This window comes from Canis lupus, chromosome 38, assembly GCF_011100685.1.
Source record: "Canis lupus familiaris isolate Mischka breed German Shepherd chromosome 38, alternate assembly UU_Cfam_GSD_1.0, whole genome shotgun sequence".
Taxonomy (NCBI): Eukaryota; Metazoa; Chordata; class Mammalia; order Carnivora; family Canidae; genus Canis; species Canis lupus.
In genome coordinates, this window is record NC_049259.1 from 13543559 (window position 1) to 13568428 (window position 24870).

The 24870-nt window shown below is 36.2% G+C and overlaps 2 protein-coding genes across 8 annotated transcripts in view; one reads left to right on the top strand and one right to left on the bottom strand.

Moving 5' to 3' along the window:
- Nucleotides 1–5924, bottom strand: part of GPATCH2 (G-patch domain containing 2) — a 168062-nt gene extending 162138 nt beyond the window's left edge. For all 5 annotated transcript variants that reach the window (XR_005385700.1, XM_038586155.1, XM_038586154.1 and 2 more), the window contains exon 1: nt 5736–5924. Coding sequence is in view for 4 of the 5 variants with exons in the window: in XM_038586155.1 (XP_038442083.1) it covers nt 5736–5791 (56 nt within the window). In the remaining variant the exon portion in view is untranslated. The remainder of the gene's footprint in view (nt 1–5735) is intronic.
- Nucleotides 5806–24870, top strand: part of SPATA17 (spermatogenesis associated 17) — a 207856-nt gene continuing 188791 nt past the window's right edge. For 2 of the 3 annotated variants that reach the window (XM_038586158.1, XM_038586159.1), the window contains exons 1-3: nt 6111–6267; nt 19419–19508; nt 20637–20718. In XM_038586158.1, the coding sequence (XP_038442086.1) occupies nt 6200–6267; nt 19419–19508; nt 20637–20718 (240 nt within the window). In that variant the 5' untranslated portion in view covers nt 6111–6199. Of the gene's footprint in view, nt 6268–19418; nt 19509–20636; nt 20719–24870 lie in introns of all 3 variants that reach the window. The other variant, XM_038586160.1, reaches the window with a different exon arrangement.

Sequence of the window (24870 nt, forward strand, 5' to 3'; positions counted from 1 at the left end):
CATAGTAAGATGATAGGCATGTGTGTCTACTGAATAAACCCAACAAGTTCATTAGTAAACAAACAAAAATCTTTCTGATAAATAAAAGGTAACTGACTATAGCTGTCAAATACCTAGAAAAGGAAAAAGAAATCAAAGACTCCTTATCACTTAGTACACAGTAAAATTCTCATCTTCATCTCTGTAAAACATGAATTCACTCTTCTACAAAGTTAAGGAACTCCAGCAGTGGAGTGCTAAAATGAAGTTAAATGTTGCCAAATACAACTGCTTAATTGGCTCTTAAAAATTTAAGGATATAATCATTTATGTGTTAGTTTCTATATGATTAAAAACTCAACGTGTACAAAACCAATGTACAAAGAGTACCTAGTTAAGAGCTATGCTGATGAATATATGCTATGACTGATCACAAACTTAAGAAAATAGTCTCAGAATTACGTATCTCAATATTCACGTTAGCTTTTGCTTAAGACAGGAAGCGTTGTTTGGTCATAAAGTAAAATCAAAATTAACACGTAACAGTGTAGACCACGACAATGGGTGATTAAACATGCAAAAAGTAAGCCTGAAAGATGCCCCATCAAGGGCTAAATTTCATGACTAATTAATCAAAATATGGTCTGTAAGGATTATTTTAAGTTTGATTAAAATTTCTGCTGCTTATAGGAATTTATAAATTTCCTTCTTTAATGGTAATATATTTGTCAAATAAGTCTTTATCTCAGCCGAGTAACCTATTAAATGATGAATAGAATTATCTCCTTTTATATATCTTAGGGAAGGTAATCTTAGGAAAAACAATAACTCTAACATTAAATGTTAACATTTAAGCTAGTTTAGAAATTCCTTACCTATTTAAACCATTCATCAGAAGTAACATTATCTCTCTTTTTGAAAGAGGTAGCAGGGAGGAACTTATTATGAAACATGTAAAAGCTAATTACAACTTTACATTAACACTAGGCAATGCATATGGTACAGAATTCTCTAGATGGGGGAAAAGGCTGGGAAGAACCTGTAGAGAACATGAGCTTTAAAGTCAAATCTATGAATCTGGAAGCTAAGTTTGACTATATTCATTAGCTAGAGGACCTTATTACTTATCTTCTGATTCTGTTTATTCATCATAAAAAATGGTATACTTTCTACCTTGATGGGATTCTGTGGGATGAGAGTGGTTACTAAAATGTGAGAGCAGTTATTTCATCTTTCAAGAACCTCAATATACAAATAGAGTGGTCAATGAAATATCAAATCATTTTGCTTTTAAGGTAGAACCACATTATGAGTCCTGAGGATATCATAATAAAGGCACAGACCTGATCCTTTCTGTGTTCTTGAACCACTCTGAATCACAAGGAGAGGGGGAATAACAGATATTTGCAAAAATCTTGCATGTGATTTCAAAAAATTCATGTACTCCTTAAAGGTTTTCATAGATCTTAAGAAAAAAAAACCCTAAAAAACGCAAAATTAATGCTGTGTATCTTAGTCTACCTTAGTAACACACAAATAAAAGAAAAAATAAACTACAGAAAATCAAGCTTCCAAGTTAAGAGTTCCAAGTTCTCTACCAAACAGAAAAACTCATTTTCCATAATGCTCAACTGACTTGCACTCAACTAGAGGTGCTGATGGTACCTGCTATTTTGTCACTTTTGTTACCACAGGTACACCCAGAAAGCTTTCTTCTTCCTTACTCTAGCACTCTAGCACTTTGGGGGTAAAAAAACAAACAAACAAACAAACAAAACAACAAACAAAAAAAACCATACATGGCTTTAGAAAAAAGTCTAATTCTACTTTCGAAAAAGTGATTTAATAAATCAAGCTCATTTATAATTTAAATTTGAAGAACATTCTTCTGATTTTGACTTCATTTAATGACTTCAAGAATCATTCAAAATTTCTTATACTTCAATCACTTTTGAAATGTAAACTATTGAATAGGAGGTGGCCTAAATGAAATAAAGTCAAAGTCTAAAACAAACACAAATAACTTAGAGTCTAAAAAAAAGAATTCCAATTCTTGTCAACACACATATATTAGAGCATCTGTGGGTGTGCTTCTAATATGTACAAGATGAGTTTCATTCATTGCTCACACATGGGACTTATTGAATATGTAATATTCTGAATCCCTAGAATAAGAATGAAGAAAACTAAATATTATTACAAGTATCCAGCATAACACTTGACACAAAACAGATGTAAAAAAGAAAAAAAAAAAAAGATCTGTTGGACAAACCAATGAATGAATGAATAGGAAAAATACAACTTCACTAAAAATTTAGACAATCCAGATTTCAAATTTTCTGCCACATTAACAAGCCAGACACACTTCATTTTTTTTTTAGCTAAGTAAATGTGATGGAAAGGACAAGTTATCAAAGATCATGTAAAGGTTTCCAGCTTGCTGTACAGAAAAATGCTAAGAAGCTCTACTAATATTAATGAGTTATTTGGTCAAAATTACAGTGGCTACTGCTTTGATTCCTCATTGTTGAAACAGAAACTTGATTCAAACATACCTGACAGTATGGAATTGACCTCAAGATAAAAGACAAAAAAAAAAAAAAAAAAAGAAAAGGCAGTAATTTAAATGATGCACTTTTCCACTATGCACTTTTAAGACCTGAAAAAAAATCTAAATACTTAAATAGGAATGAAACTAATGAAACTACAGAAAAAAAAAAAATTCAGAATCAATATAGTTTATTTTTAAGGGCTTTTTTTTTTTTTTTTAAAAAAAGTAAACCACATAAATTTAAATAGTTTAGTTCAATATATCAATAATTCAGTATTTTCATTATCAAGGACTTAATTGTAAAATTTGTTTAGTTCCACTTTTAAGATCTTAAAAACAAATCAGAAATTGACTTTAAATATAAATCACTAATAAAGTAAAAATAAGTGTTTCTAAATTATAAATGCTTTATCCAATAAATGGATCAAATTTTAAAAGACAGGTTTACATTCTAAGTACCAAAATACTTATGCTTTTTGGCCCCTAATTTCAAAGTTGTATGTGAATGATGAGGCAGGAAAAAGAGATAGACACTCTCAGCTGTATTTGATAAAAATATAATATGAACCACTTATGAGAACTTGCCCAAAAATAAATTCATTTCCTGAGACACACAAAACCAGAGGATTTTTATTATTTAATTATATAAAACTTGTCTTCAGGAGGAATAAATTACAAAATAAAGTATCAGTTCTACTTTTCAGCAAATTGTTAAAAGAGAGGTAAATCATTTACTATTTATGCATTTCGTGCCTAAAACCGTGAAAATTTAACCTCGACATTGGAGAAAAAACTGAAGTCAAGATGAAAGGTAAATATAACAGGAATTCTAGGTCGGTTAACAAATCTGGGCATGTTCTTTCAAGTTTAGATATTCCCATGATATTGAATCATATTCAGACAAATAGGACGTATACCAAGAGGGTTAAGAATTGCTTTTAGATATACTGTAATCATGCTGCAAATAAGGTTTTTGGACTAGTTATTTAAACTATACTTGTTCCTGTTCCACCATTTATAAACGCAAAACCGACAGCACCTGTCTCAAAAGATTTACGTGAGTAATGGGTACGTAAAAGCTGGCATGGAGTGATGATTCAGTAGTAGTATCCCTAGTGGCACTGAGATTTCATAACTAGGATAAAACATAACACTCATAGTATGATAAATGTCTGATCAATGAGGGAGAAATAAAATTCCATTGAGAAATAACCCAATAATGCGATGGTTGTGCAGATAAACTAGAAAATCAAGGTTCCACTTTTCTGGAAAGTGTTTATTCTGGCAAATCAGGCATGATTTTAAGACTTTCATTCAGAAACACTGACTAAGCTCTAGGCACTATGTTAGGCTCTGATGCCATAGGAAAGAATGGAATTCTATGCGGATAATTGAAAATAGAGAAGTACTTTATGGTAAGTGAAGGATGGTTTCTCTGTATCACAGAGAGGTACCTAACTAGGCTTTAGGTAGGAGGTGAAAGGGAAAGGAACTGGTACTTTTTAATTAACTAGTCATCTATCCTACAAATCAACATCACTACAGCAAGAGCAGACCAAGAGCACACTTTGACTGGCTCCCTTAACAAGGCATTGATCGAATGGTGAAACATGAAGAAAAGTACCCACTAGATTACTGGAGAGGAAATCCTGGGGTCATGGAAATGTCCCAGATCACGTTTTGTGTGGTGAGTACGCAGTATATACAATCGTCAAAACTAAAAACACTAAACACCTACGAAGGATGTTATGTGATGCTAAGGACATACGACACCATTAAAAAAATATGGCTCGTTCAAAAAAAAAAACAACAAGAAAAAAGAAAAAACAAAAAAAGATGCTCCCTGCTTTCTCCCTGGAAAGTGAGAGAATTTAAAAGTACGACCCAATGTATCCCCATTATAAAGTGAACTACAGAATGATCTAATCTCATTCACAGCATGTGATATTCTTTTAACTTTTTTTTTTTAATTTTGTCTATTTATTCATGAGAGACACACACACACACAGAGAGAGAGAGAGAGAGGCAGAGACACAGGCAGAGGGAGAAGCAGGCTCCATGCAGGGAGCCCGATGCGGGACTCGATCCCAGGACCTCGGGGTCACGCCCTGGGCAGAAGGCAGGCGCTCAACTGCTGAGCCACCCAGGCGTCCCTCTTTTAACTTTTAGGTGATGCAAAGAAAACCTTTGAGATCCCAGACTACTGGAATCCCTCCTGGTCTCATTCACCGCACAACCTAAGAATGGACATACATCCTCCAGCCACAGGTCACCTGTTTTTTGTTGTTGTTGTTTTGTTTTTTGATGCTTTCGCGTTTGAAACCGTCAGCGGGAAATCTACCTGCTTGTTTCACTGCCTGTCCCGTGCATGCTCGGGGCGGGGGGAAAAAACAGGCCTGGCATCACAGAGTTTCCAAACAGAATTCCAAAAACCCAGCTTATGCCTTGGGTATTCTGCAACCCCTGACAGTGTCCTATCCCAGGCCTGTCCTGAAGACAAAGCCGCTCTTTAACCTGTGCAGGCGCTCGGAAAAGTCCAATCAATTATCTCAAAGCGGCACCGGCCCTGGGGTCCTGGAGGCTGTAGCCAAACCCCAAACCGAATCCTGGCATTTATACGTTCCTGGGGGGGGGGGGGGGGGGGGGGGGAGACTCAAGACACATCTCTTTTGAAACAGAATGGAGCAAACAGACGTTCGAGGGGCAGAAACGGGTAGGCCCACTCCCACTCCAAAAAATAAAAAAATAAAAAAGAAAGAAAAAAAAGAGGGTGGGTGATGAGGCCTCTTCCAGTTAACTTCCAAAACTTTAGATTTCTGGGATCAGATCTTCCAAGACACCTGGCCTAATCTAGTAAACCGAAAAAAAGGGAAGTGAGGCATGAAGGCCCTAGAGTAAGAGAAATTCTTCTGTCCCTCTAGCCTCGTCGCCCAATCAGCGAGGAAGTGAGGGCACAGAGGGCACGGAGACCTTTGCTTCCCCCCCACGCCGTAGGGTGCAGGAGGCAATCAGCAAGCACGAACTCCTTCGCTAGTCGTTAGCACACACCCCAACGCCTTCCATCCCGGACACGAGTGGGAGCAAGGCCCACGTCAGGGAGCTGCGATCCACGCATCACAACCCCTCCCCCTTCCTCCCCAGGTCCAGCGGCCTCGGGCCATCACTCCCTTCCCTCGTCCCCCACCCCCGGGGCCGCCAGCCTCACCAGCTGTTCCCGGCGGCTGGAGCTCCGATCGGCTGGCGCCCGGCGGCCCCGAACATTAACGACACCCAGGAGCCTGGCCTCGAGGCTCAGGCCCGAGAACAGACCCCAACTACCACGGCACCAGCCCCCTCCAGCAGCACTTCAGCATTTTGAGCGGAGCTTCCGGAAGCCGACGGGAGGCGGAAACCGGAAGTCCGGCGCGACCATTACCTGCCCCCCCCGCCCCGAGCCTGCCTCCCTGGCCCCCCCGCTTTAACTCACAGAAAACTGAGAGCTTTCCGCTACGCAGAAATGTTCTTAGGTTTCGCCCTCGTGTCCTGCACGCTGGAAACGGGGTGGGGAATAAAAGTGGCGAAAGCGAGAAGTGGAACGCCACCCCCCCCCCGGGACGAGGTTTGTGGTTCAGTCCGGTTGCCGTGGAGACGGAGAGTAACAGCCGGCCCCGCCGCGCGCGCCCCGCGGCCATGGCCACGCTGGCTCGGCTGCAAGCTCGGGCGACGTTCTTGGCGCATCAGTACTACTTCAGGAGCAGGTAAGGCGTCCGCGGGGTACAGCGTGGAGGGCTGTCTGCGCCCCAGCCAGGGGTTCCTCAGCGGGAGAACAAAGTTCCGGAATCAGGAAGCACCCCCCGCTTCTCCCCTGCGCTTGTGGGACTCCAACATAATTGCAAGTTTAAAAGTAGGGTTACAGGGATCCCCGGGTGGCTCAGCGCTTGAGCACCTGCCTTTGGCCCCGGGGTGTGATCCTGGAGACCTGGGATCGAGTCCCGCACCGGGCTGCCTGCTTGAAGCCTGCATCTGCCTCTGCCTCTGCCTCTGCCTGTGTCTCTCATGAATAAATAAATAAAATCTTAAAAAAAAAAAAAAAAAAAAAGTTTAGTATAACAAAAAGAGGTTGTGTAAAGTATAAACAAACAAGGCTAGAGAAATAAGTAGGGATCCCTGGGGGTGGCTCAGCGATTGGGCACCTGCCTTGGGCCCCGGGGCGTGACCCTGGTGTCCTGGGATCGAGTCCCGCATCTGGCTCCCTGCGTGGAGCCTGCATCTCCCTCTACCTCTGCCGTGTCTCTCAGGAATAATCTTAAAAAAAAAAAAAAAAAAAAGTTTAGTATAACAAAAAGAGGTTGTGTAAAGTATAAGCAAACAAGTAGATAAATAAGTAGGGATCCCTGGGGGTGGCTCAGCGGTTGAGCCCCTGCCTTTGGCTCAGGGCCTGACCCCAGTGTCCCGGGATCGAGGAGCCTGCTTCTCCCTCCCTCTGCCTGTGTCTCTGACTCTCTCTTTGTGTCTCTCATGAATAAATAAATAAAATATTTTTAAAAAGTAGGGTTACCCTAGGTGGGTGGGGAGGAGTCATAGATGAGAGTGTAGGGTGAGGGGGAGACATAGTTATCGGTGGAGATGATTTAAGAAACAGCCCCCCTCTAGATAAAATCGTACATTTTATTTGACATCATCACTCCAGTTTGAGGAAACCAATGTCTCCCCTGTTGGAAGTTTTAATAGCCTGACTGGGGTTCACCCCCGGGCTCTCTAGGTGGACGAGCTTAGTGTGTGTGTGTGTGTGTGTGTGTGTGTGTCTCCCACCTCCCAGGGGACTTGAGCCCCCATTGTTTCACCAATACCATTGAACTCAACTGTTCTATGACTCATTCGTCTGACAAAGTGACAGAATCTTCAACTGTTCCGGCAAGATAATCAGCATCCACATGTTAACCCCTAGAAGAGGAGTAACACAGACTCTAGTCGCCTTATCCACCCCGCTACACCCAAACTTCTCCCTCTGGAAGAGTTTTATTTTGACCATGGCTTTCTGGAAGCAAGGCCTGGGGGGATTTTCCAACAGAAGAGAACCTGCAAAAGAGTGAATTAGACAACGGTGGACTATGGTGAGATGGCCGGCCAAGGGAAGATACCTCAATAAGACAGGATTGTGCTGAGCTGTTCTTAGTCTAACATTCATCTTCCCTACTACATTCTTCTAGCATGCGTGCCTCTTACAGTACTTACCACAATTCAGTTTTACATTCTGCTTGGAGATATCGATGGTGCCTCTTAAACTAGAAGTGGGGAGAATCTGTTTTTTTTTTTTTTTTTTGCTTGTCATTTAGGTCTCTAGCATCTATCATAGTTCCTCATACATGATAGATGCATAATAATTTTTTGTCTGGTAGCTCCATGAATGAGTCTTTGAATCAATCATTAGCCCTGGTTTAAGTAAATGTACTAAAATTAAAATTGCTAGATATAGAAATTATTATCTGTGTATGTATGACTAATTACAGATAAATACATTACCCATTTATCGAGCATTTATTGGAAGAACACGTCCTATGTTCAAGACATACCTATATAAAGAAGTAAGCTGCATCCCTCCTTATGTTCACGGCCTAATATGGAATACAGGCATTTAAAAAGTAATTACAATAGAATAAGGATGAACAGGAAGTGAAACAAATAACATTTCTTAAGCAGTGATTATATGCTAGGATTTGTATTAGGAACATAAATACCCCATTTGGTTTTCACAATGTTACAAGTTAATGTTTTAATCTCTATTTTTTAGAGCTCAAGAACACTGTTCTAGAAAAGGCTGGTGAACTGCCATAGAAATGCAAATAGACGTAATTTTTTTTTCCTACAGATTACGGTATCAAATTTTGTTCCCATCTCCTGGCTTTTGACAATGGGTACATTTCCCCAAAATTGGAGGTTACTTGGAGCGAAGACTAGACCTATGAAAAGACCATGATGAGAATAGGCTGGCATTCCTTCCATTTCTTTTACTATTAGTATTAATATTTTCAATATAAAAGGAAGTCTCTAAAGATCATGAAAGAGTCAAAATTACAAAGTTTGCCTAGTTAAAACAATAATAACAAAAACGTATTGATCTTTGGGGACAAAAATCATACAAAATATTAATATGAAACAAGTCAACAGTTTCTTTATGAAATCATTGTCATTTCCTATGTGTTATTGTCTGGATCAGATCTTTGTAAACTATAATGTACATTAGAATCACTTCAAGATGTTGTTATAAATACAGATTCTGTTTCAGTGGGTCTCAGTTATGGCAAGAGAATCTGTATTTCTCATAAGAGTTCCCGTGAAGGCCCATTTTGCAGGAAAAAATGGGAGACTGTAGAAAAGGAACTATGTATGGGTCTATCATTTAACTCTCAAACATCCTTAAAAATTATATATATTTATTCCCTCTTTGCATGAGGGAAGGAAAATGAGATTCCTGTAGAGAAAATTTACAAGCCATTCAAAGTAATGTTAGTTTTATGGAAGGAGATTAAGCCAAGAAACCAGAACAGGTGGCTACTGTCAAGTTAGAATTAATGGTTTACACACGTGCAAACTTTAATAAAAATGTAGTGAGAAGTTTTACAGAAATACGAGGGAAAAGAGTTACTGTAACCAATTTTTAAAAAAATATATTTTATTTATTTTTTCATGAGAGATACATGGAGAGAGGCAGAGACACAGGCAGAGAGAGAAGCAGGCTCCTTGTGAGGAGCCTGATGTGGGACTTGATCCCAGGACCCCGGGACCACGACCTGATCCAAAGGCAGATGCTCAACCACTGACCCACCTAAATGCCCTGTAACCAATTTTTGAAAAATAAATATTTTCAGTTAAAAAATATAATAAATGAATTTAAAAATAGAATAGTCACTACTAAATGTAAATGTTTTAGGAAAGCAACATAGAGGACATATCCAGGGGATTTAATATGTGAACGATAGTCATTGAAGAATTTGGGAATGGGATTGAGAAAATAAATAATAAAGAAATAACTGAAGAAAACATTCCTAAACTGAAGAAAGAATATGGCTTTGAATGGAAAGGACTCTGAGTACCAGACAAGATGTTATTTTAAGCCCTACTTATATATTTTCTGGCAAAATTTCGAGGATACAGAAAAATTTTTCCAAGCTCCTAATCTAAGACAGAAAAGAAAAAAAGTTATTTGCCAAGGTAGAGAGAAGCATTGAATGACTCATATGCAACACAAGGGACCTAGAAGATAAAAGGACAATAATTACTAGGTTATTCAAGGCAATATCTGAAAACTTAGACTGAGCGAAGTTCTTACTCATTTTTTTTTTTTTTGATGAAAGAATGACATTTCAGTTGTATAAAGACTCAGAGTTATGTCATCATATACTCTATTGAGGAAATGTACTCAAGGAGGCACTCTCTGAAATCAGGTGAGAATTAATTTGGAATGAAAATCTCAAGATAGGGGAAGAGGAGCAAAAGAAATAATAGAAACAATAATGAACAATTATGCTTGTAGTATTTATAGTTAAATCTAGATGCACACTGTTACTGAAATTTATGAGATACCCTAATTCTATGCAATTAAAAGAATCTAATAGGCACTTGCAGTTTACTTCTGAGACATCTCCTTGTACAAGTTCAAAAATTCATTAGTACATTTTCCACCTCCCAAGTGGTTATAGGCAACAGTCTTGCTAATTGTCTCACTAATATATAAGGCAGCTCATTCTTTATCCAACGTGTAATATCACTTCCCTCCCCACTCTTCCAGCCAATGTGATAATACTCTAGAGGCCAGTGTCTTTAGTGACCTTAGAATTCCCCACAGTCTCTCCTCTATCACCCAGTCCCAAAGACAATGCCATATATTTAAAGTTTATAGTACTGCTTGCCATAGTAACTTTCAATTTTTAAAGTTTTATGTAGCCAAAGTTGTCTATTTTTTGGCTTTGAGAATTTTACCTCTCGCAGAATGATCTTCCTCAACCCATGGTTATAAGTCTTTTTTTTTTAAGTGATGAGGCCTCTTTTTTTTTAAGATTTTATTTATTTATTCATGAGAGACACACACACACACACACAGAGAGAGAGAGAGAGAGAGAGAGAGACAGAGACACAGGGGCAGAGGGAGAAGCAGGCTTCCTGCAGGGAGCCCGACCTGGGACTCCATCCCAGGTCTCCAGGATCACAACCTGAGCTGAAGGCGGTGCTAAGCTGCTGAGCCACCCAGGCTGCCCTACTTTAAAAGTTTTATTACATTTTTCTTCACTCTTGAATTGTGTTTCTGTGCATATATCGTATGAGAGAAAGGCTTACCCCTCAGTGTAGACATTGTCTCAAACCCTTAATTGAACATTCCACACGTTCTTTACTGGCTTTAAATATTGTTAAAGTTTAAGTTGTAAAAAGAAGTAAAATTGGCTTTATTCACCAACAATATGATTGTGTATATAGAAAACTAAGCTACTTACCAAAAAGATCTAGAAATAAGTGAATTTAGCAAAGCTATAGGACACAATACCCAATACACAAAAATCAATTGTCTTTTTATGTAATAGCAATGAGCAATTGTAATTTAAAACTACAAAAACATTTCAGTTTATAATAGCATCAAATGCATGTCACTTTATCTTTTGACCTTGTAGATATCTTGTAGAATATTTTGTATACACAATTGGTGCACAAAAGTATTTTACGTACAGGATTATGTATAAAGGCATTCATTCAAACATTATTTCTAATAGGAAAAAAAACCCCGAAAGTAACTTGTATATATTTGTAACTAATCTATACTTAATAAATTAAGGCATATGTGCATAATGGAATATTAAGTAGCAATTTAAAAATGAAAAATTTTATACATAATGATGTAAAAAATCCCTGAGACAAATTAAGGTTATAAAAAAGGTCAAGGAAAATATATAATACATGAAGTATGAAATTTTTCTGTATACATTCAGAGAAAGACAGTATCTGAAATCATATATAACAAACTGTTAACAGAGATTAGATTTTGAGAATTGGAGGATAAAGAAGGTTGAAATAGTATCTTAATTTTTTTCTCTAGAATTTTCTGTATGGCTTAAAATTATATGTTAAGCATTATTCATTTATTGTTTATAAAATAGTGAATAAATAGGACAAAATGTTCTAGGACAAAAATTTTATTTTGGAAACATAAAATTAAAGATAAAATAAGTGGCCATGAAGATGTAACTGGTACGAAACTTGGCTTGCCTCCATGAGAAATTAGAAAACTGAACAGAGAATGTGTGGAAAATCATTCTCACAACAGACAATGTAGGATTATGATCTCTTAGAGAAAGAAGACAAGTGAGATTATCTAGACAATTACTCTAGCTTTATGACTGGCAGTAATTTCTGAACAAAATTCAAACTCAATAGCATAGCATTCATATTGTTCAGCATCTATTCCTAAATTAGTAGTAAGAGAAAAATGTAGTAAACTGTGACCTATAACCTGGAGGAAAAAAATCAATTAATACAAAAGTTATAGAATTAGCCTATAAGGAGTTTTAAATAGCTTTCAAAACATGTTTAAGGACTTAAAGGAGAATATAAGCATAATGCGGAGTTAAATGGAAATAAAAAGAAGCAGATGAAACTTTTAGAGATAAAAATAACAGATGGTCTGAAACAAACAAACAAAACAATCAGATGGACTTAATATCAGATTAAAATCCTGCAAATAAAACATCAGTGAACTTGAAGACCTTCCAAATACATATTGTTGGGTAGTGATCTATAGAAGTTAATTAGATCAAATTGATAAGTGTTGTTCAGGTTTTCTATATTATTATTGATTTCTTGTACAGTTAGTTGTCCTATCAATTATTCAGAGAGGCATGTTGAAATATCCAACTGTTATGAATTTGTTCTTCTTTTAGTTTTGTCAGGTTTTGCTTTACATATTTTGAAGCACTATTATTAAGTGCATACGCATTTAGGATTATTATATTTTCTTAATAAATCAATTTCTTTATCATTAAAAATGTCCTTATGGATGTTAATTTTCCTATCTTAAGTCTACTTTAAATATCAAAATTATTTTAAACTCTTAAAAGTATTTGAATAAAATAGTTTTGGGATGCCATTCTTTTGTGTGCATATACTGCATACACTTATATATATATACACGTATATATTTAAAAATACTGAAATAAGGATGCCTGGATGGCTCGGCAGTTGAGCGTCTGCCTTTGGCTCAGGTCCTGATTCCAGGATCCGGAATTGAGTTCCGCATTGGGCTCCTTATGGGGAGCCTGCTTCTCCCTCTGCCTATGTCTCTGCCTCTCTCTCTCTCTCTCTCTCTCATGAATAAATAAATAAAATCTTAAAAATTAAAATGCCGAAATAATCTGAAACTTACTAACGCTGCAATACAGTACAGAGGGTTTTTCCCCCCTACAAATCATATGAGGATAAGTTTCAACCTGTTGGACTATTGCCCTCCCAAACTATTTTCACTTAAGGACATTGTATAACCACAATTCCACCATCAAAATCAAGAAATTAACATTGATACATTTTTACCATCTAATCTTCAGACTCCATTCAAGCTTTGCCAGTTGCTTCATTAATGTTCTTTATCCTATGTATCTTATCTCTCTAGTTATCTTTAATATGGAACATTTTCTCAGTCTTTCTTTGATTTTCATAACCTTGTTACTTTTGAAGATCACAAATCAGTTATTTTGTAAGATTTCACTTGATTTGGGTTTGATTTTTTTTCTTCTTGATTAAATTCAGGTTATGTATCTTTGCAGCAGTATCACAGAAGTGATCCTCTAATTTTTTTATTGCATCCTACCAGATAATGTATACTTTTGATTTGTCCCATTACCGATGGTATTCATTTAGATCAGTGACTAAGATCATTTCTGCTGGGTTTCTCTACTGTAATGTTCTCTTTTTTCCCCCTTTGTAATTAGTATATATTGCTAAAAAGCAAGTGATTTGAAACTGTGTATGTATTCTGTTCCTCGTAAAACTTTGAATTTATGCATACTATTATGGACTCATAGGTTCCTATTCAGTGGGTTAGCATTACTTCTTTTACTTATGTTCATGCTAGCATTGTTCTAGATTTGTCCAATAGAAGCCACTAGAAGCTTTTCTTTGTGTCCTGATCATTGTAATATTTTCTTGCTTTCTGACACCCACACAAAATGTTCCAGGCTCATCTCTTTTCTTTTCTCGGCCCAATTCTGAAGTCATCCATTTCTTCAGGGAGTCCCCCCCCCCCCTTTTTTTTTTTTTTTAAGATTTTATTTATTTATTCATGAGAGACACAGAGAGGCAGAGACACAGGCAGAGGGAGAAACAGGCCCCATGCAAGGAGCCCAATGTGGGACTCGATCCGGGTCTCCAGGATCATGCCCTGGGCTGAAAGTGGCGCTAAACCGCTGAGCCACCCGCGCTGCCCTCTTCAGGGAGTCCGTGCTGCTTTTAGTGGATGGATGCCTATTCCATTGAGTGTTGTTACTCTGAGGCTCTCTCAAGTGGACAGAGCTAGAAAATATATGTATGTATGCATTTGCATGCGGTTTACATCTGTACTTTATCCATCCACCCACCCATGTATATATTGAAATCTGTGAGTTTAGATTGGCAATTCTATTTCAAATCCAGCAACACAGAATTCACTCTACTTTATCTCCCTTTCTTTGCTAACACTGAGAAACCTGGCTCTCATTATCCTTAATATACTCACTTATTGATGTCTCCTTCTGCATGTAACCAGACTCTGTCACCATTTCTGCCCTCTTTTTTATGGTTATCCTTTTCATGCAGTGCGGGCCCTACCTCTCCATGCCAAATTATCACCTGTTCACCAACTTGGATACTCTTTCCATCATTTGTGGGTTCTTATTCCCTGTTTTGCTGCCCGTCCTTGTGGAACCTTTCCTCACCTTTCCTTGACACGCAGAGTTAGGCCTTCTCTTCATGGGAACACTGTCCTTAGATTGTGACAACCTACCCCAGAGCGCCCCTATGTGTGATCCCATCTTGGCCTACACAGGCCTCACTGAGCCACTGTGGCTGCCCATCCCCCAACATCCCCATCCCCTCCAGTACAGGATCCTGGTTTCCTTGCCCACTGCCAATTTCTTTAGGACTTAATTGTTCAGGAAAGGAAGAGAAGGTAGAAGGAAGATGCAGAAAAATAAATTATAAAACATTTTGTAAATACATTGTAAATCTGCATGTTAAGTCCTACTTTGTGACCTAATACATATGTATTTATAACTCATTATTCATTGAGCTGTGAAATAATAATAATAATGAGGACTATTAATGAAAGCAAAACGTGGCTTCTAGATTTGAAAATGTAGTTCTATTTTTCAACAAGTCGTTATTGACCTCTTATTAGGCACATGAGTGATAATTAAAACACAAAGTATAGATTAAACAGTTTCTGCCTTTAAGAAGCATGACATCCTTAAGACCTAATAGTGAAGTGATATGCAAAAATTATTTTATACATTGATATATTTTGTAATACAGGGCAGCTAATATTGTAATTTTATTCCTAGTATCTACAATAGTTAAAAGTTATATGATAATGAGAAAGAGATGACTGGGTTTTTGATCTACTTTTTATTCAATAGCTAGTACACACATAGGTCAGACTAAACACAGTATGTTGATGTGTAAAATGTATTTTTTGCACATTAGTGGAAAGATATTTAACTACACAGTTTTTTCATTTTCTATTTATTTACAATTAATTTCCAGCCACTAATGATACACATGAGTATAGTGTTATCTAGGGTTATAGTACTTATTTCTAGTTGATGATGAAGTGACTGGAAACTTCCAGCTTTTTTGAGTGTTTTATTACATTCCTGGTAATACTTTTGGTCTTTCATCATTATTAATTCATTTAGTATTCATTGTGATAATACTGATCATAATAAATTTATTTCAAATTCATGTAGATGTCATATTTTATTCACTGCTATAGGATTTCATTGTAATTTGGAACTAATTAATATACCATTAAAATAAAGTGTTACCCACATTTTTCATTTTAAACATAAAAAGTCTAGCAGTTCATGACATATTGTATGAGTATTCAGCATCCCAGTGGTAACCCAAGTCTCTGTAAATTTCATTTTTCAGCAGTTAAAAAAAGGGCAACAGAGAAATGTGTATGGAAGTGGAATTACAGCATATAAATTAAAACTTAGAAGTAAGTTAACTACTAGTTATTCCAAAAATATTTCCCTTTAATTAAGATGTGTAGTTCTTATTAGTATGATGTATCTGTGTTTATATTTATATACATTGGTGTTCTTAACTCCAATAAAAGATCATTTAATCTTCTTTTTGACTGTATTACATGTTAGTGTTATTATCAGGAGAGATGAGAAAACAAAGTCAAAACATAATTTGATTGCTTATTCTGCATTTCTAATGACAATAATAAGTGACATGTAGGTTCAAGCTATACATTAGTTTAAAAGTATTAGGTGTATCTGCATATCTTATTCAGATATTTTTTTCTCCCTTTTTTCTGAGACTTTATTTATTAGAGAGAGAGAGAAAGAGAGAGAAAGAGGGTATGAGCAGGGGGAGGGGTAGAGGGAGAAGCAGACTCCCCACTGAGCAGTGAGCCTAATGCAGGGCTCAATCCCAGGTCCCTGGGATCATGACCTGAGCCCAAGGCAGATGCTTAACCAATTGATCCACCCAGGTGCCCTTCTCCCTGTTTTGAAAGGTAGTCACTTGATTGTTGATGGGGTAGGAAAGACCAGCGTTTTCAGTAATTTAAATAGATTATATTAAAACGAAGGAAAACATATATGATCATATGTTCATGGTAAAAAAAAGGGTTAAATACCCACAAGAAACTGTTTTATCTCATTATTATGGATTTCACTTCATATCAGCCTTATTAAATAAAATTATTCATTCCTTCTTCAAGCACTATCATCTGTGAATTGCCTGCTCTACTGGACATTTTGTTACTGTATCTTTTCTATTTTTGCCATAATGACATTTTATATCTTGCACCATCATATCTTCTTATTGGCTAGGATAAGATTTTAAAAGAAAAATGAAAGAGTCCCTCTAACCCTGCAACTCCTGGAAACATTGACCTTGTCTTCATAACTTCTTTACACCATTTGGAACTACTCCATTCTTCCTGGTACCTTACCATTAACTTCTATCACACTGCAAAATACTATCTTTTATAATTGGGCCTTCTTTTTTCTTTCCTTATTTAAATCCTAAAATCTTGTTACTTTTTTCATTTATATCAATGAAAATTTTCTGTATGTATTTAAAGGCTGAATTATCTCCTACCAGCAATATTATGAGTTTCTATTGCACTACATTCTCACCAATACCTGGTATATCCGAAATTTTTTTTTGTTTTTGCTATCTTTTGATTTTGATATATTTTCACATCGTAGTCTCAGCTTTTCTTACTTAGGAGATTTTCTTATTTAAGGAGATGAGTGCTCTTTTGTGCCACAAGATTTTAATATTATATTTGAAAATGGCTTACATGCACTCTTCTTTTTACCCTTTTCCCCTTTCTTTCTCCTCCTCCTCCTTTTACTTCCCTTTCATCTCCTCTTTTTAATCTTTCTAGTCTTCTCCTTTAGGTGCAGTGATGGGTAAAAATCCAACTTTCGGAGCCAGACTATCTAGAATCAAATTTCAGCTGTGACATTTGTTAAGATGTGACCTTGGACATATCCCTACACCTCTGTCTCCCTTAGTATATTCCTCTGTCAAATGGGGATAAGATTTTAACGTTGTGAGTAGGTGTAGTGAGGGAAGCTTGCGAGTGGCAGTTTTCATAGGGATTACATGTCTGTAATATGCATGCCATTCCCCAAGAGAAAGCAGCTTTGGTAAGACAAAAACTGTTAGGAAAAACAGTTTTTGTTAATGGTTAAAAAAGAAAAAAAAGGGGGGTTACTTCTGGAGCCCCTGGGAATGCATGTGGGACAGAATGGATAATATTACTGATTTGCGGATTTTAAAGTTTAGTAGAAAGACGTCATCAGGGCAGCCCAGGTGGCTCAGCGGTTTAGTGCCACCTTCAGCCCAGGGCCTGATCCTGGAGACCTGGGATCGAGTCCCGCGTCAGACTTACTGTGTGGAGCCTGCTTCTCCTTCTGCCTGTGTATCTGTCTCTGTCTCTCTCTTTCTGTGTGTCTCAAATAAATAAAATCTTAAAAAAAGAAAGAAAGAAAGACGTCATCAAACAATCATTTTGCAGGACTCTGTTAAATATTGTGAAGAGCTATGAGGTTTACAATGGAAAGGCCTAAAGTGGTCTGAGGCGTCAGGGGAGGCTCAGGGTGAAAGACTTCAAGCCGTTCTTTCTACCATGTGGAGCACAATCATTGGAACTGAGAATACAATTTATATATGTCTCTGCTATAATTCTGTACATGTAGTACAAATATACAATAATAATCGAACTTGCTTTTATTCCTGATTGTCTTGAGTTGTCCTCTTAACCTTACTGATTTGTGTGAATTCTCTCCACTATTCTTTTTCACATCTGGGTCACTGACTGATGCATGATTTTTGTTTTTCTTTTTGCTTTTGCAAGTCTTTTAGAGTCAGGCTTTCTAGGTAACTTTCTTTCTTGCTTATTTAGAACTATAAACCATCCACTTGTTTCTCAGCTATTTGCCATCAACAGCTTAACTGCTCATCTTATTTTCTTTCTCTTAGCCAACTCCATAGTATTGTCTAAGAATTTTATTGTTGGAAGGTTTTTTTCCCCCTTCTGTTTTTGTTCTAAATATAAGTGTAATGAAATCTATATGTTTAATCTAGCATATGACAATGAAAAAATAACCTGTTCAAGGAAACACTATTTTGAGAAATTAAAAAAAAAATGAAGAAATAAATGACTAGCCACTCTTTATTCATTCAGCAACCATAAAATGCTAATTAGGTGCCAACCAGCATTCTAGGAAAGAAATTACTTTGTGGTGCACAGTATGCCTTAAACAGTATCACTGTTTCTACTAGGGATGGAGAGGGAGAGTTGTAATGACTGGTAAAATTAAGATAGAGATCTGTCTTGACTAAACCTTTTTTTTGTTTGTTTGTTTGTTTGTTTTTGCTGTCAGTAAAATCTAACAACTGAACTTCTTGTCTTTTTTATAAGCCCTTTGGCCCTGCCCCTGCTTTAACTTAAATTCTGAGAATTAACTTAAATTCTGAGAATTCTATCTAGAATAGGCATTCTGTGATGGATTCATTTTACTTAGAGGCAGTTCATTTAACTGATGCATTGAGGGAAATATGCAAGCATTTTAATCTTGCATGATATGTGTAGTGTCATTCAAATAGGAAATTCAAGTAATCACATTTTTAAAGTAATGAAAAAATACACATTATTTTCTTACAAAAATCACTGGTAAATTAATTAGTTTCAAAATAGGTGATTATAAAAATAAAAAAAAATGGGATCCCTGGGTGGCGCAGCGGTTTGGCACCTGCCTTTGGCCCGCGGCGCGATCCTGGAGACCCGGGATCGAATCCCACGTCGCGCTCCCTGCATGGAGCCTGCTTCTCCCTCTACCTGTGTCTCTGCCTCTCTGTCTCTCTCTGTGTGACTATCATGAATAAATAAATAAAATCTTTAAAAAAAGTAAAAAAATAAAAAAAAATAAGCTGTTGAAAGCACATGACCTCTCAGAGAAAGGTTAATTTTAAGAATATACCTTATGATTTCTGAAATGCTTTATTTACTATTTTAATTTTATTTAAAATGACATTTGAAATATATTATCATTTTGGAAGAAATTAAAGGTTAAGTTTAACAGGTTGATTTGCTTTAGAATTACATTAGTCAACTAATGAAATGCTTTAAAAAATTTCTTTTTAGTGTTGTAGATTTATTTAGGAAAAAGGAGTATGATGCAGCAGTTAAGATCCAGAGCTGGTTTCGAGGATGTCAAGTTCGGGCATATATCAGGTATATGATTTTGTCATGGAAACGTCAGATATATCATAAAAATATACTCCTTAGAAAATGTAATTTATTTATGTAGGTGCTCATTGCAAATAATCTTTTATTTTACTTATAATGAAGTTAATAAATTATATGATGTTCTTTTTAAAGAAATAACTCTTCTGGTCTTTTCTTACATATCAAAAAACTAAATTATATCAACCATATCTCCAAGTTTAAAAAAATACTCAATATCATAAATACACTTGATGAGATTCTTTTTTTCAAATTCCGTAGGTTGTGACAAATGACTAGACTTTGTTTAGTGGTGACTTTGTTTAGTGGTGAATTCACTGACTGATAAGAAAGGAAAAAACAAAACAAAACAAAAAGGAAGTTATTGCAATCTTCTACAACATGTTGATAGAGCAGATGATACCAGGATGCTGCCATCTTGGTTATCAAGGGACTAAAACTGATCTCTTTATCTTAATTGTTCTTGCTTTTTCTTCAGTGCTTAAATTTTCCTTCAGTCTCTCACAATTCTGAGCATTGTGCTGGATAAGGTAGAGGAAGAAAATGCCTAGTACATAATCATTCAGATGGTGAACTGGGGATTATACTCTATAGTTCCTTCTGTTAGGTCGTAGGACTTCCAGATTCAAGTGCGAAGATGCGGTTTCTCTGTTGGCCCCTATACAAATGAGGAACGTGGTGGCAACATGTCATTAGCTTGGATAGACTGGGAAATATAAGTGGAAAAGGCGGTGTTTCTTGACCTCAGGAAGTATTTCTAAGTACTTACAGTGACTCACATCACTAGTGCCTGGCTTATTTCTCAGTGTGTTCCTTTGACTTGTTTTATAATCTTAACATTCAGAGCTATTTCCAAGAATTAGTATTGAAGAGTATTTGAAATGTAAAGATGTTTAGTCATAAGCCCTGAATGAACACTGAGTATCTCTGCCCCTTTTGCTACTTCTAGAAATGATTAATTCTATTGTAGAATGATAGCTCTGCCCTTTAAAAGTATACAAAAATTTGGATTTGATTTTGAGTTTTTGTATTGTAGAAAGATACAGTCTAAGAAGAAACTTAAGCAATAATCTGATTCAAAGAAAGCATACTAATAAAAAATTTTTTTTCACCCAGGCATTTACACAGAGTAGCAACTACTATTCAAAAATGGTGGAGAAGTTACTTAGGGAGACAACAGTATCAAGTAGTTGTGAAGGTAAATATAAAACTTATGTATGCTAGCATTTGAATTATACAATATGCTATAACTTCCTAAAGTTGTATTTACATGTCTCTGCATAACATGATTCTCTCAAGTTCATATACTTTCTTATACTAATACTATATGTTCCTAATTAATATATGTCACTTGACATATATGTTTTTAAAATCCACCAAAAGGCAAGTTTATTCTTTTAATTCAAGTAGCTAAGTAAGCCCACTGTCATGTCTGCAATAACTTTAAAGTGCTTCTCATTAATCTCATTAGTTGTTAGCATGGATTTCCTGTCTAGAACACTAATCTCTTATATCATTGACATTTCAGGCTACTTAAAAAGTAATATTTAAATTTTGAAATAATTTCAGATGCACAGAAAAGTGGTAAAATATTGTATAAAGAATTCTCATATATTTTTCACTTGAGTGAAGAAATTTGCTTTATCATTTTCTCTCTTTCTTTCTTGGTATATTTTGTTTTTGTTCTTCCTCATATATTGTTATTTACAATCATTTAAGATAAGGTTGCAGAAGTGATGCTCTTTACCTCTAAGTTTTCAGTGGGTGGTTTCTACCATAACCATATTAAAATGATCAGTATCAGTTAAATAGTTTCTGTTTAATACTATAATCTGTAGACTCTATTCACATTTCTATTCACATTGTCCCAATACTGTCACTTATTATAAAAACATCTTTTCCAAGGTACACACCCCGATTTTACATTGTACTTAATTGTTATGTTTCTTTAGTCACCTTAAATATGTTTAGTCTGTGTTTACTTTTTATGACCTTGATATTTTTGAACAGTGTAAACTATTTTTTGAATTATTTCTTAATTTTGGTTTAATTATGTTTCTTTATTGTTAGATTGAGGTTATGCATTTTTTTCAGAAATACATCTTGATACATCATTTAGGAACATGATGTCAGTTTGTCCCATGACAGCGGGTGTTAACTTGGATAATTTAAAATGGTGTCACTCACACTGCAGATTTATTTTATTTTATGAGGGGATACTTTTTTTCAAGATTTTATTTATTTACTCATTAGAGAGAGAGAACATGAGTGGAGGGAAGAAGAGGGAGAGAATCTCTAATAGACTCTGCATTGAGCCCGAAGCCTGACACGGGGCTCAGTTTCATGACCCTGAGATCATGACCTGAGCCAAAACCAAGAGTCAGATGCCTAGCCAACAGAACCTTCAGGTACCCCATGAGGGGATTATTTCAAAACTGTATATATGTATGTATATATGAATATATGTATATATATGTATATACAAGAAGATAAATCTTTCTCATCAAGTTTTGTTATAGTAGGTTTAGCATTCAATGATGACTTTAGCCAGAATCTATTGTATTTGTCAAATAGCAATTTTCTAACTCTGTCATTTCTTCTACATTTACTTGTTAGCATATCAGTATAATAAAAAGCTTTTTTTGTCCTATTTTTAAACATCATTTACATCAGTATGAACTCATGGATTCCTGTTTTATTCAATAATAAACTAGTATCACTAATTGGTTTGGTGTTCAAATTAATTTGGCCAGCAGAAGCTCCTTCAAACCAACTTTCAATAGAATCAAATTACTTAAATGGAATGATCAAAAAATTAAGTTTTTTTGTTTTGTTTTGTTTTGTTTTATGGAGTACCGAGTTATCTTTGGCCCCATTATCCATTCGTGGTTGGGGATCTATATCACTGTATAGACAAGACAATAAAGTGTGTGTATGCATGTGACATTTCATGAGTATTACTGACTTAACCTCCATTGCTGTAATTTCTACTCACAAGCCACTAGTCAAAGGTTATGAATGATTGAGACTTCTTTTTGATCAAATATGAGAGAGTATAAACATTTCAGTGATTATTGTCAAAGTATTCAAGTTGGGAATCTATATTTACTCTAATGATGCTGAAATTACTGGAAAAAATGTTCTTAAAAATTTATATAATGATCCATTCTAGGAAATTTGTTACTTTCGTGTTATAACTAAATTTGATCAAAAAGAATATCACTCATCATAATCACTAAGTTATTCTCCAATTTTGGGTCTGATTATTTTTGGAATCATGGGGGAAAAAGATGGAGATTTTTCTTATTTAGATAGGTGCTTGACAGTTTTTAAGTTTTTGCTATTATGTACACAGGATCTCACATAAGGATCTCAAATAACATAATTGGACCTTAATAAGTAATTATTGAATGAAATTAAAATAGCTGTTACTGATTGACTATTATGATTAAAATATTGTAGTAAACATTTTACATATTTTTTGAAAGGTTTTATTTATTCATGAGAGACACAGAAAGAGAGAGACAGAGACATAGGCAGAGGGAGAAGCAGGCTACCTGCGGGGAGCCTGATGGGAGGCTCAATCCCAGGACCCAGGATCATGCCCTTAGTCAAAGGCTCAACCACTGAGCCACCAGTCGTCCCAACATTTTACATATTTAATGTATATACCAACTGAAGTCTCAAACCAGTCCTTGAATATTTTCATCATTTTATAGATGAAGAATTTTAGTGTCAGCTGTGGTTACTTCCCCAAGGATATACTGTTAGTGATATGTGAAGAAAAGTTCAAACTCAGTTTGATATGGTTCCAAAACCCTTATTTCCTGAGCTGGTAGGCAGTTGAAGTTCAGTTCAGAAGATTTCCCTCCTTTGGGTTATACAGAGGTCTATGAATTCAGCTTAAGTAGTGCTGACATAGCAGAGATCCCCATCTTTGTGGAGCCTTCATTCAGAGAAGGTCCACTGTCCTAGCCCATGTATTTGATCTCTCAAGGTCCATCCTTTGAGAACTCTGTGGCTAGTGGGCCACGTAAAGGGAATTTTTGTTAGAGTCAATATCCCGATATCCCTAATGCGACCCTGTTTCCTCCACAGCTGCCACCAAGTTTATTCCTAGAGTTTAGCCACCTCTTAGAAGCAATAGGAATGCCAAATGTGGTATTTCCTTATTTTAAAATGCTAATGCCCAGCTCTTCCCCAAACATGTGGAATCTTTGCTACTTTATTTCTCTTTCTTTGCCCACAGCTCCCCTCTTAACTTTCCTTTTTCCATTTTAAGATAATTTCTTCAAGCTCAGGTTTTAGAAAAACAAAGCCTAGTAGGGGTGAACAGTCACATGTAAGCCATTTGAAGCAAGAACACATGAAAGGACCTACTACTTTCTTGGATTGAAGGGTGGGACATGAGTTAAAGATATTTTTAAGTCTACATTAATTATCCTGTCACACACAGTAGTACACACTGTCGCACACATAGTCTGTAGTAACTATGTTTAAATCATCATTTCCCAAATTTATTCTGCATAATTTTTTGGCCTGACAGTTCTGTAGAATAATAATAATGCCATATAGTACATGATTAAGTTATAAAATGAGTGATATAAGTTAGCGATTTTAAAAGTTCAGTAGCAGAACTCTTCCTTCACTAAAATTTTAGCAAAGTTTTTAGCCCTATATATGAAACAGGTGTAAGCATTGCAGCTGTTTTGTAAGTTGAAGAAACTCAACTACTTGGACTTTCTCTGCGGCCTCTATTGTCACTTGAGCTGCCACAGCATAATTTGAAAGCCAGTGATTTAATTTGCTCATCTGGGAAAGGATCACAGAAACTGATGATATTAATTGCCTATGGGAGAAGAAAACTAGGTACTTGAGGAATAAGCATAAGAGACTTTTTAGTTCCTTGGTGGCTCAGTCAGTTGGGTGTCTGCCTTCAGCTCAAGTCATGATCTCAGGGTCCTGGATGGAACTCCACATCAGGCTCCCTGCGCAGCAAAGTCTGTTTCTCCTTTTCCGTCTGCACCCCTCCACCCCCCATTAGGCACTCCTCTCAAATAAATAAGTAAAATCTTTTTTAAAAAAGAGACTTTTTTGGGTCACCTGGATGGCTCAGTGGTTGAGCATCTGTCTTTGGCTCAGGTCATGATCCCGGGGTCGTGGGGATCCAGTCCCGCATCAGGCTCGCCTCAGAGAACCTGCTTCTGTCTTTACCTCTCTGTCTCTCTCTCTCTCATGAATAAATAAAATCTTTAAAAAAATTAAAAAATAAAAATAGACTTTTTAATTATAAACTCTTTTATAGCTTTTGAATTTTAAACAGTATGAATGTATTATCTGTTAAATAAAT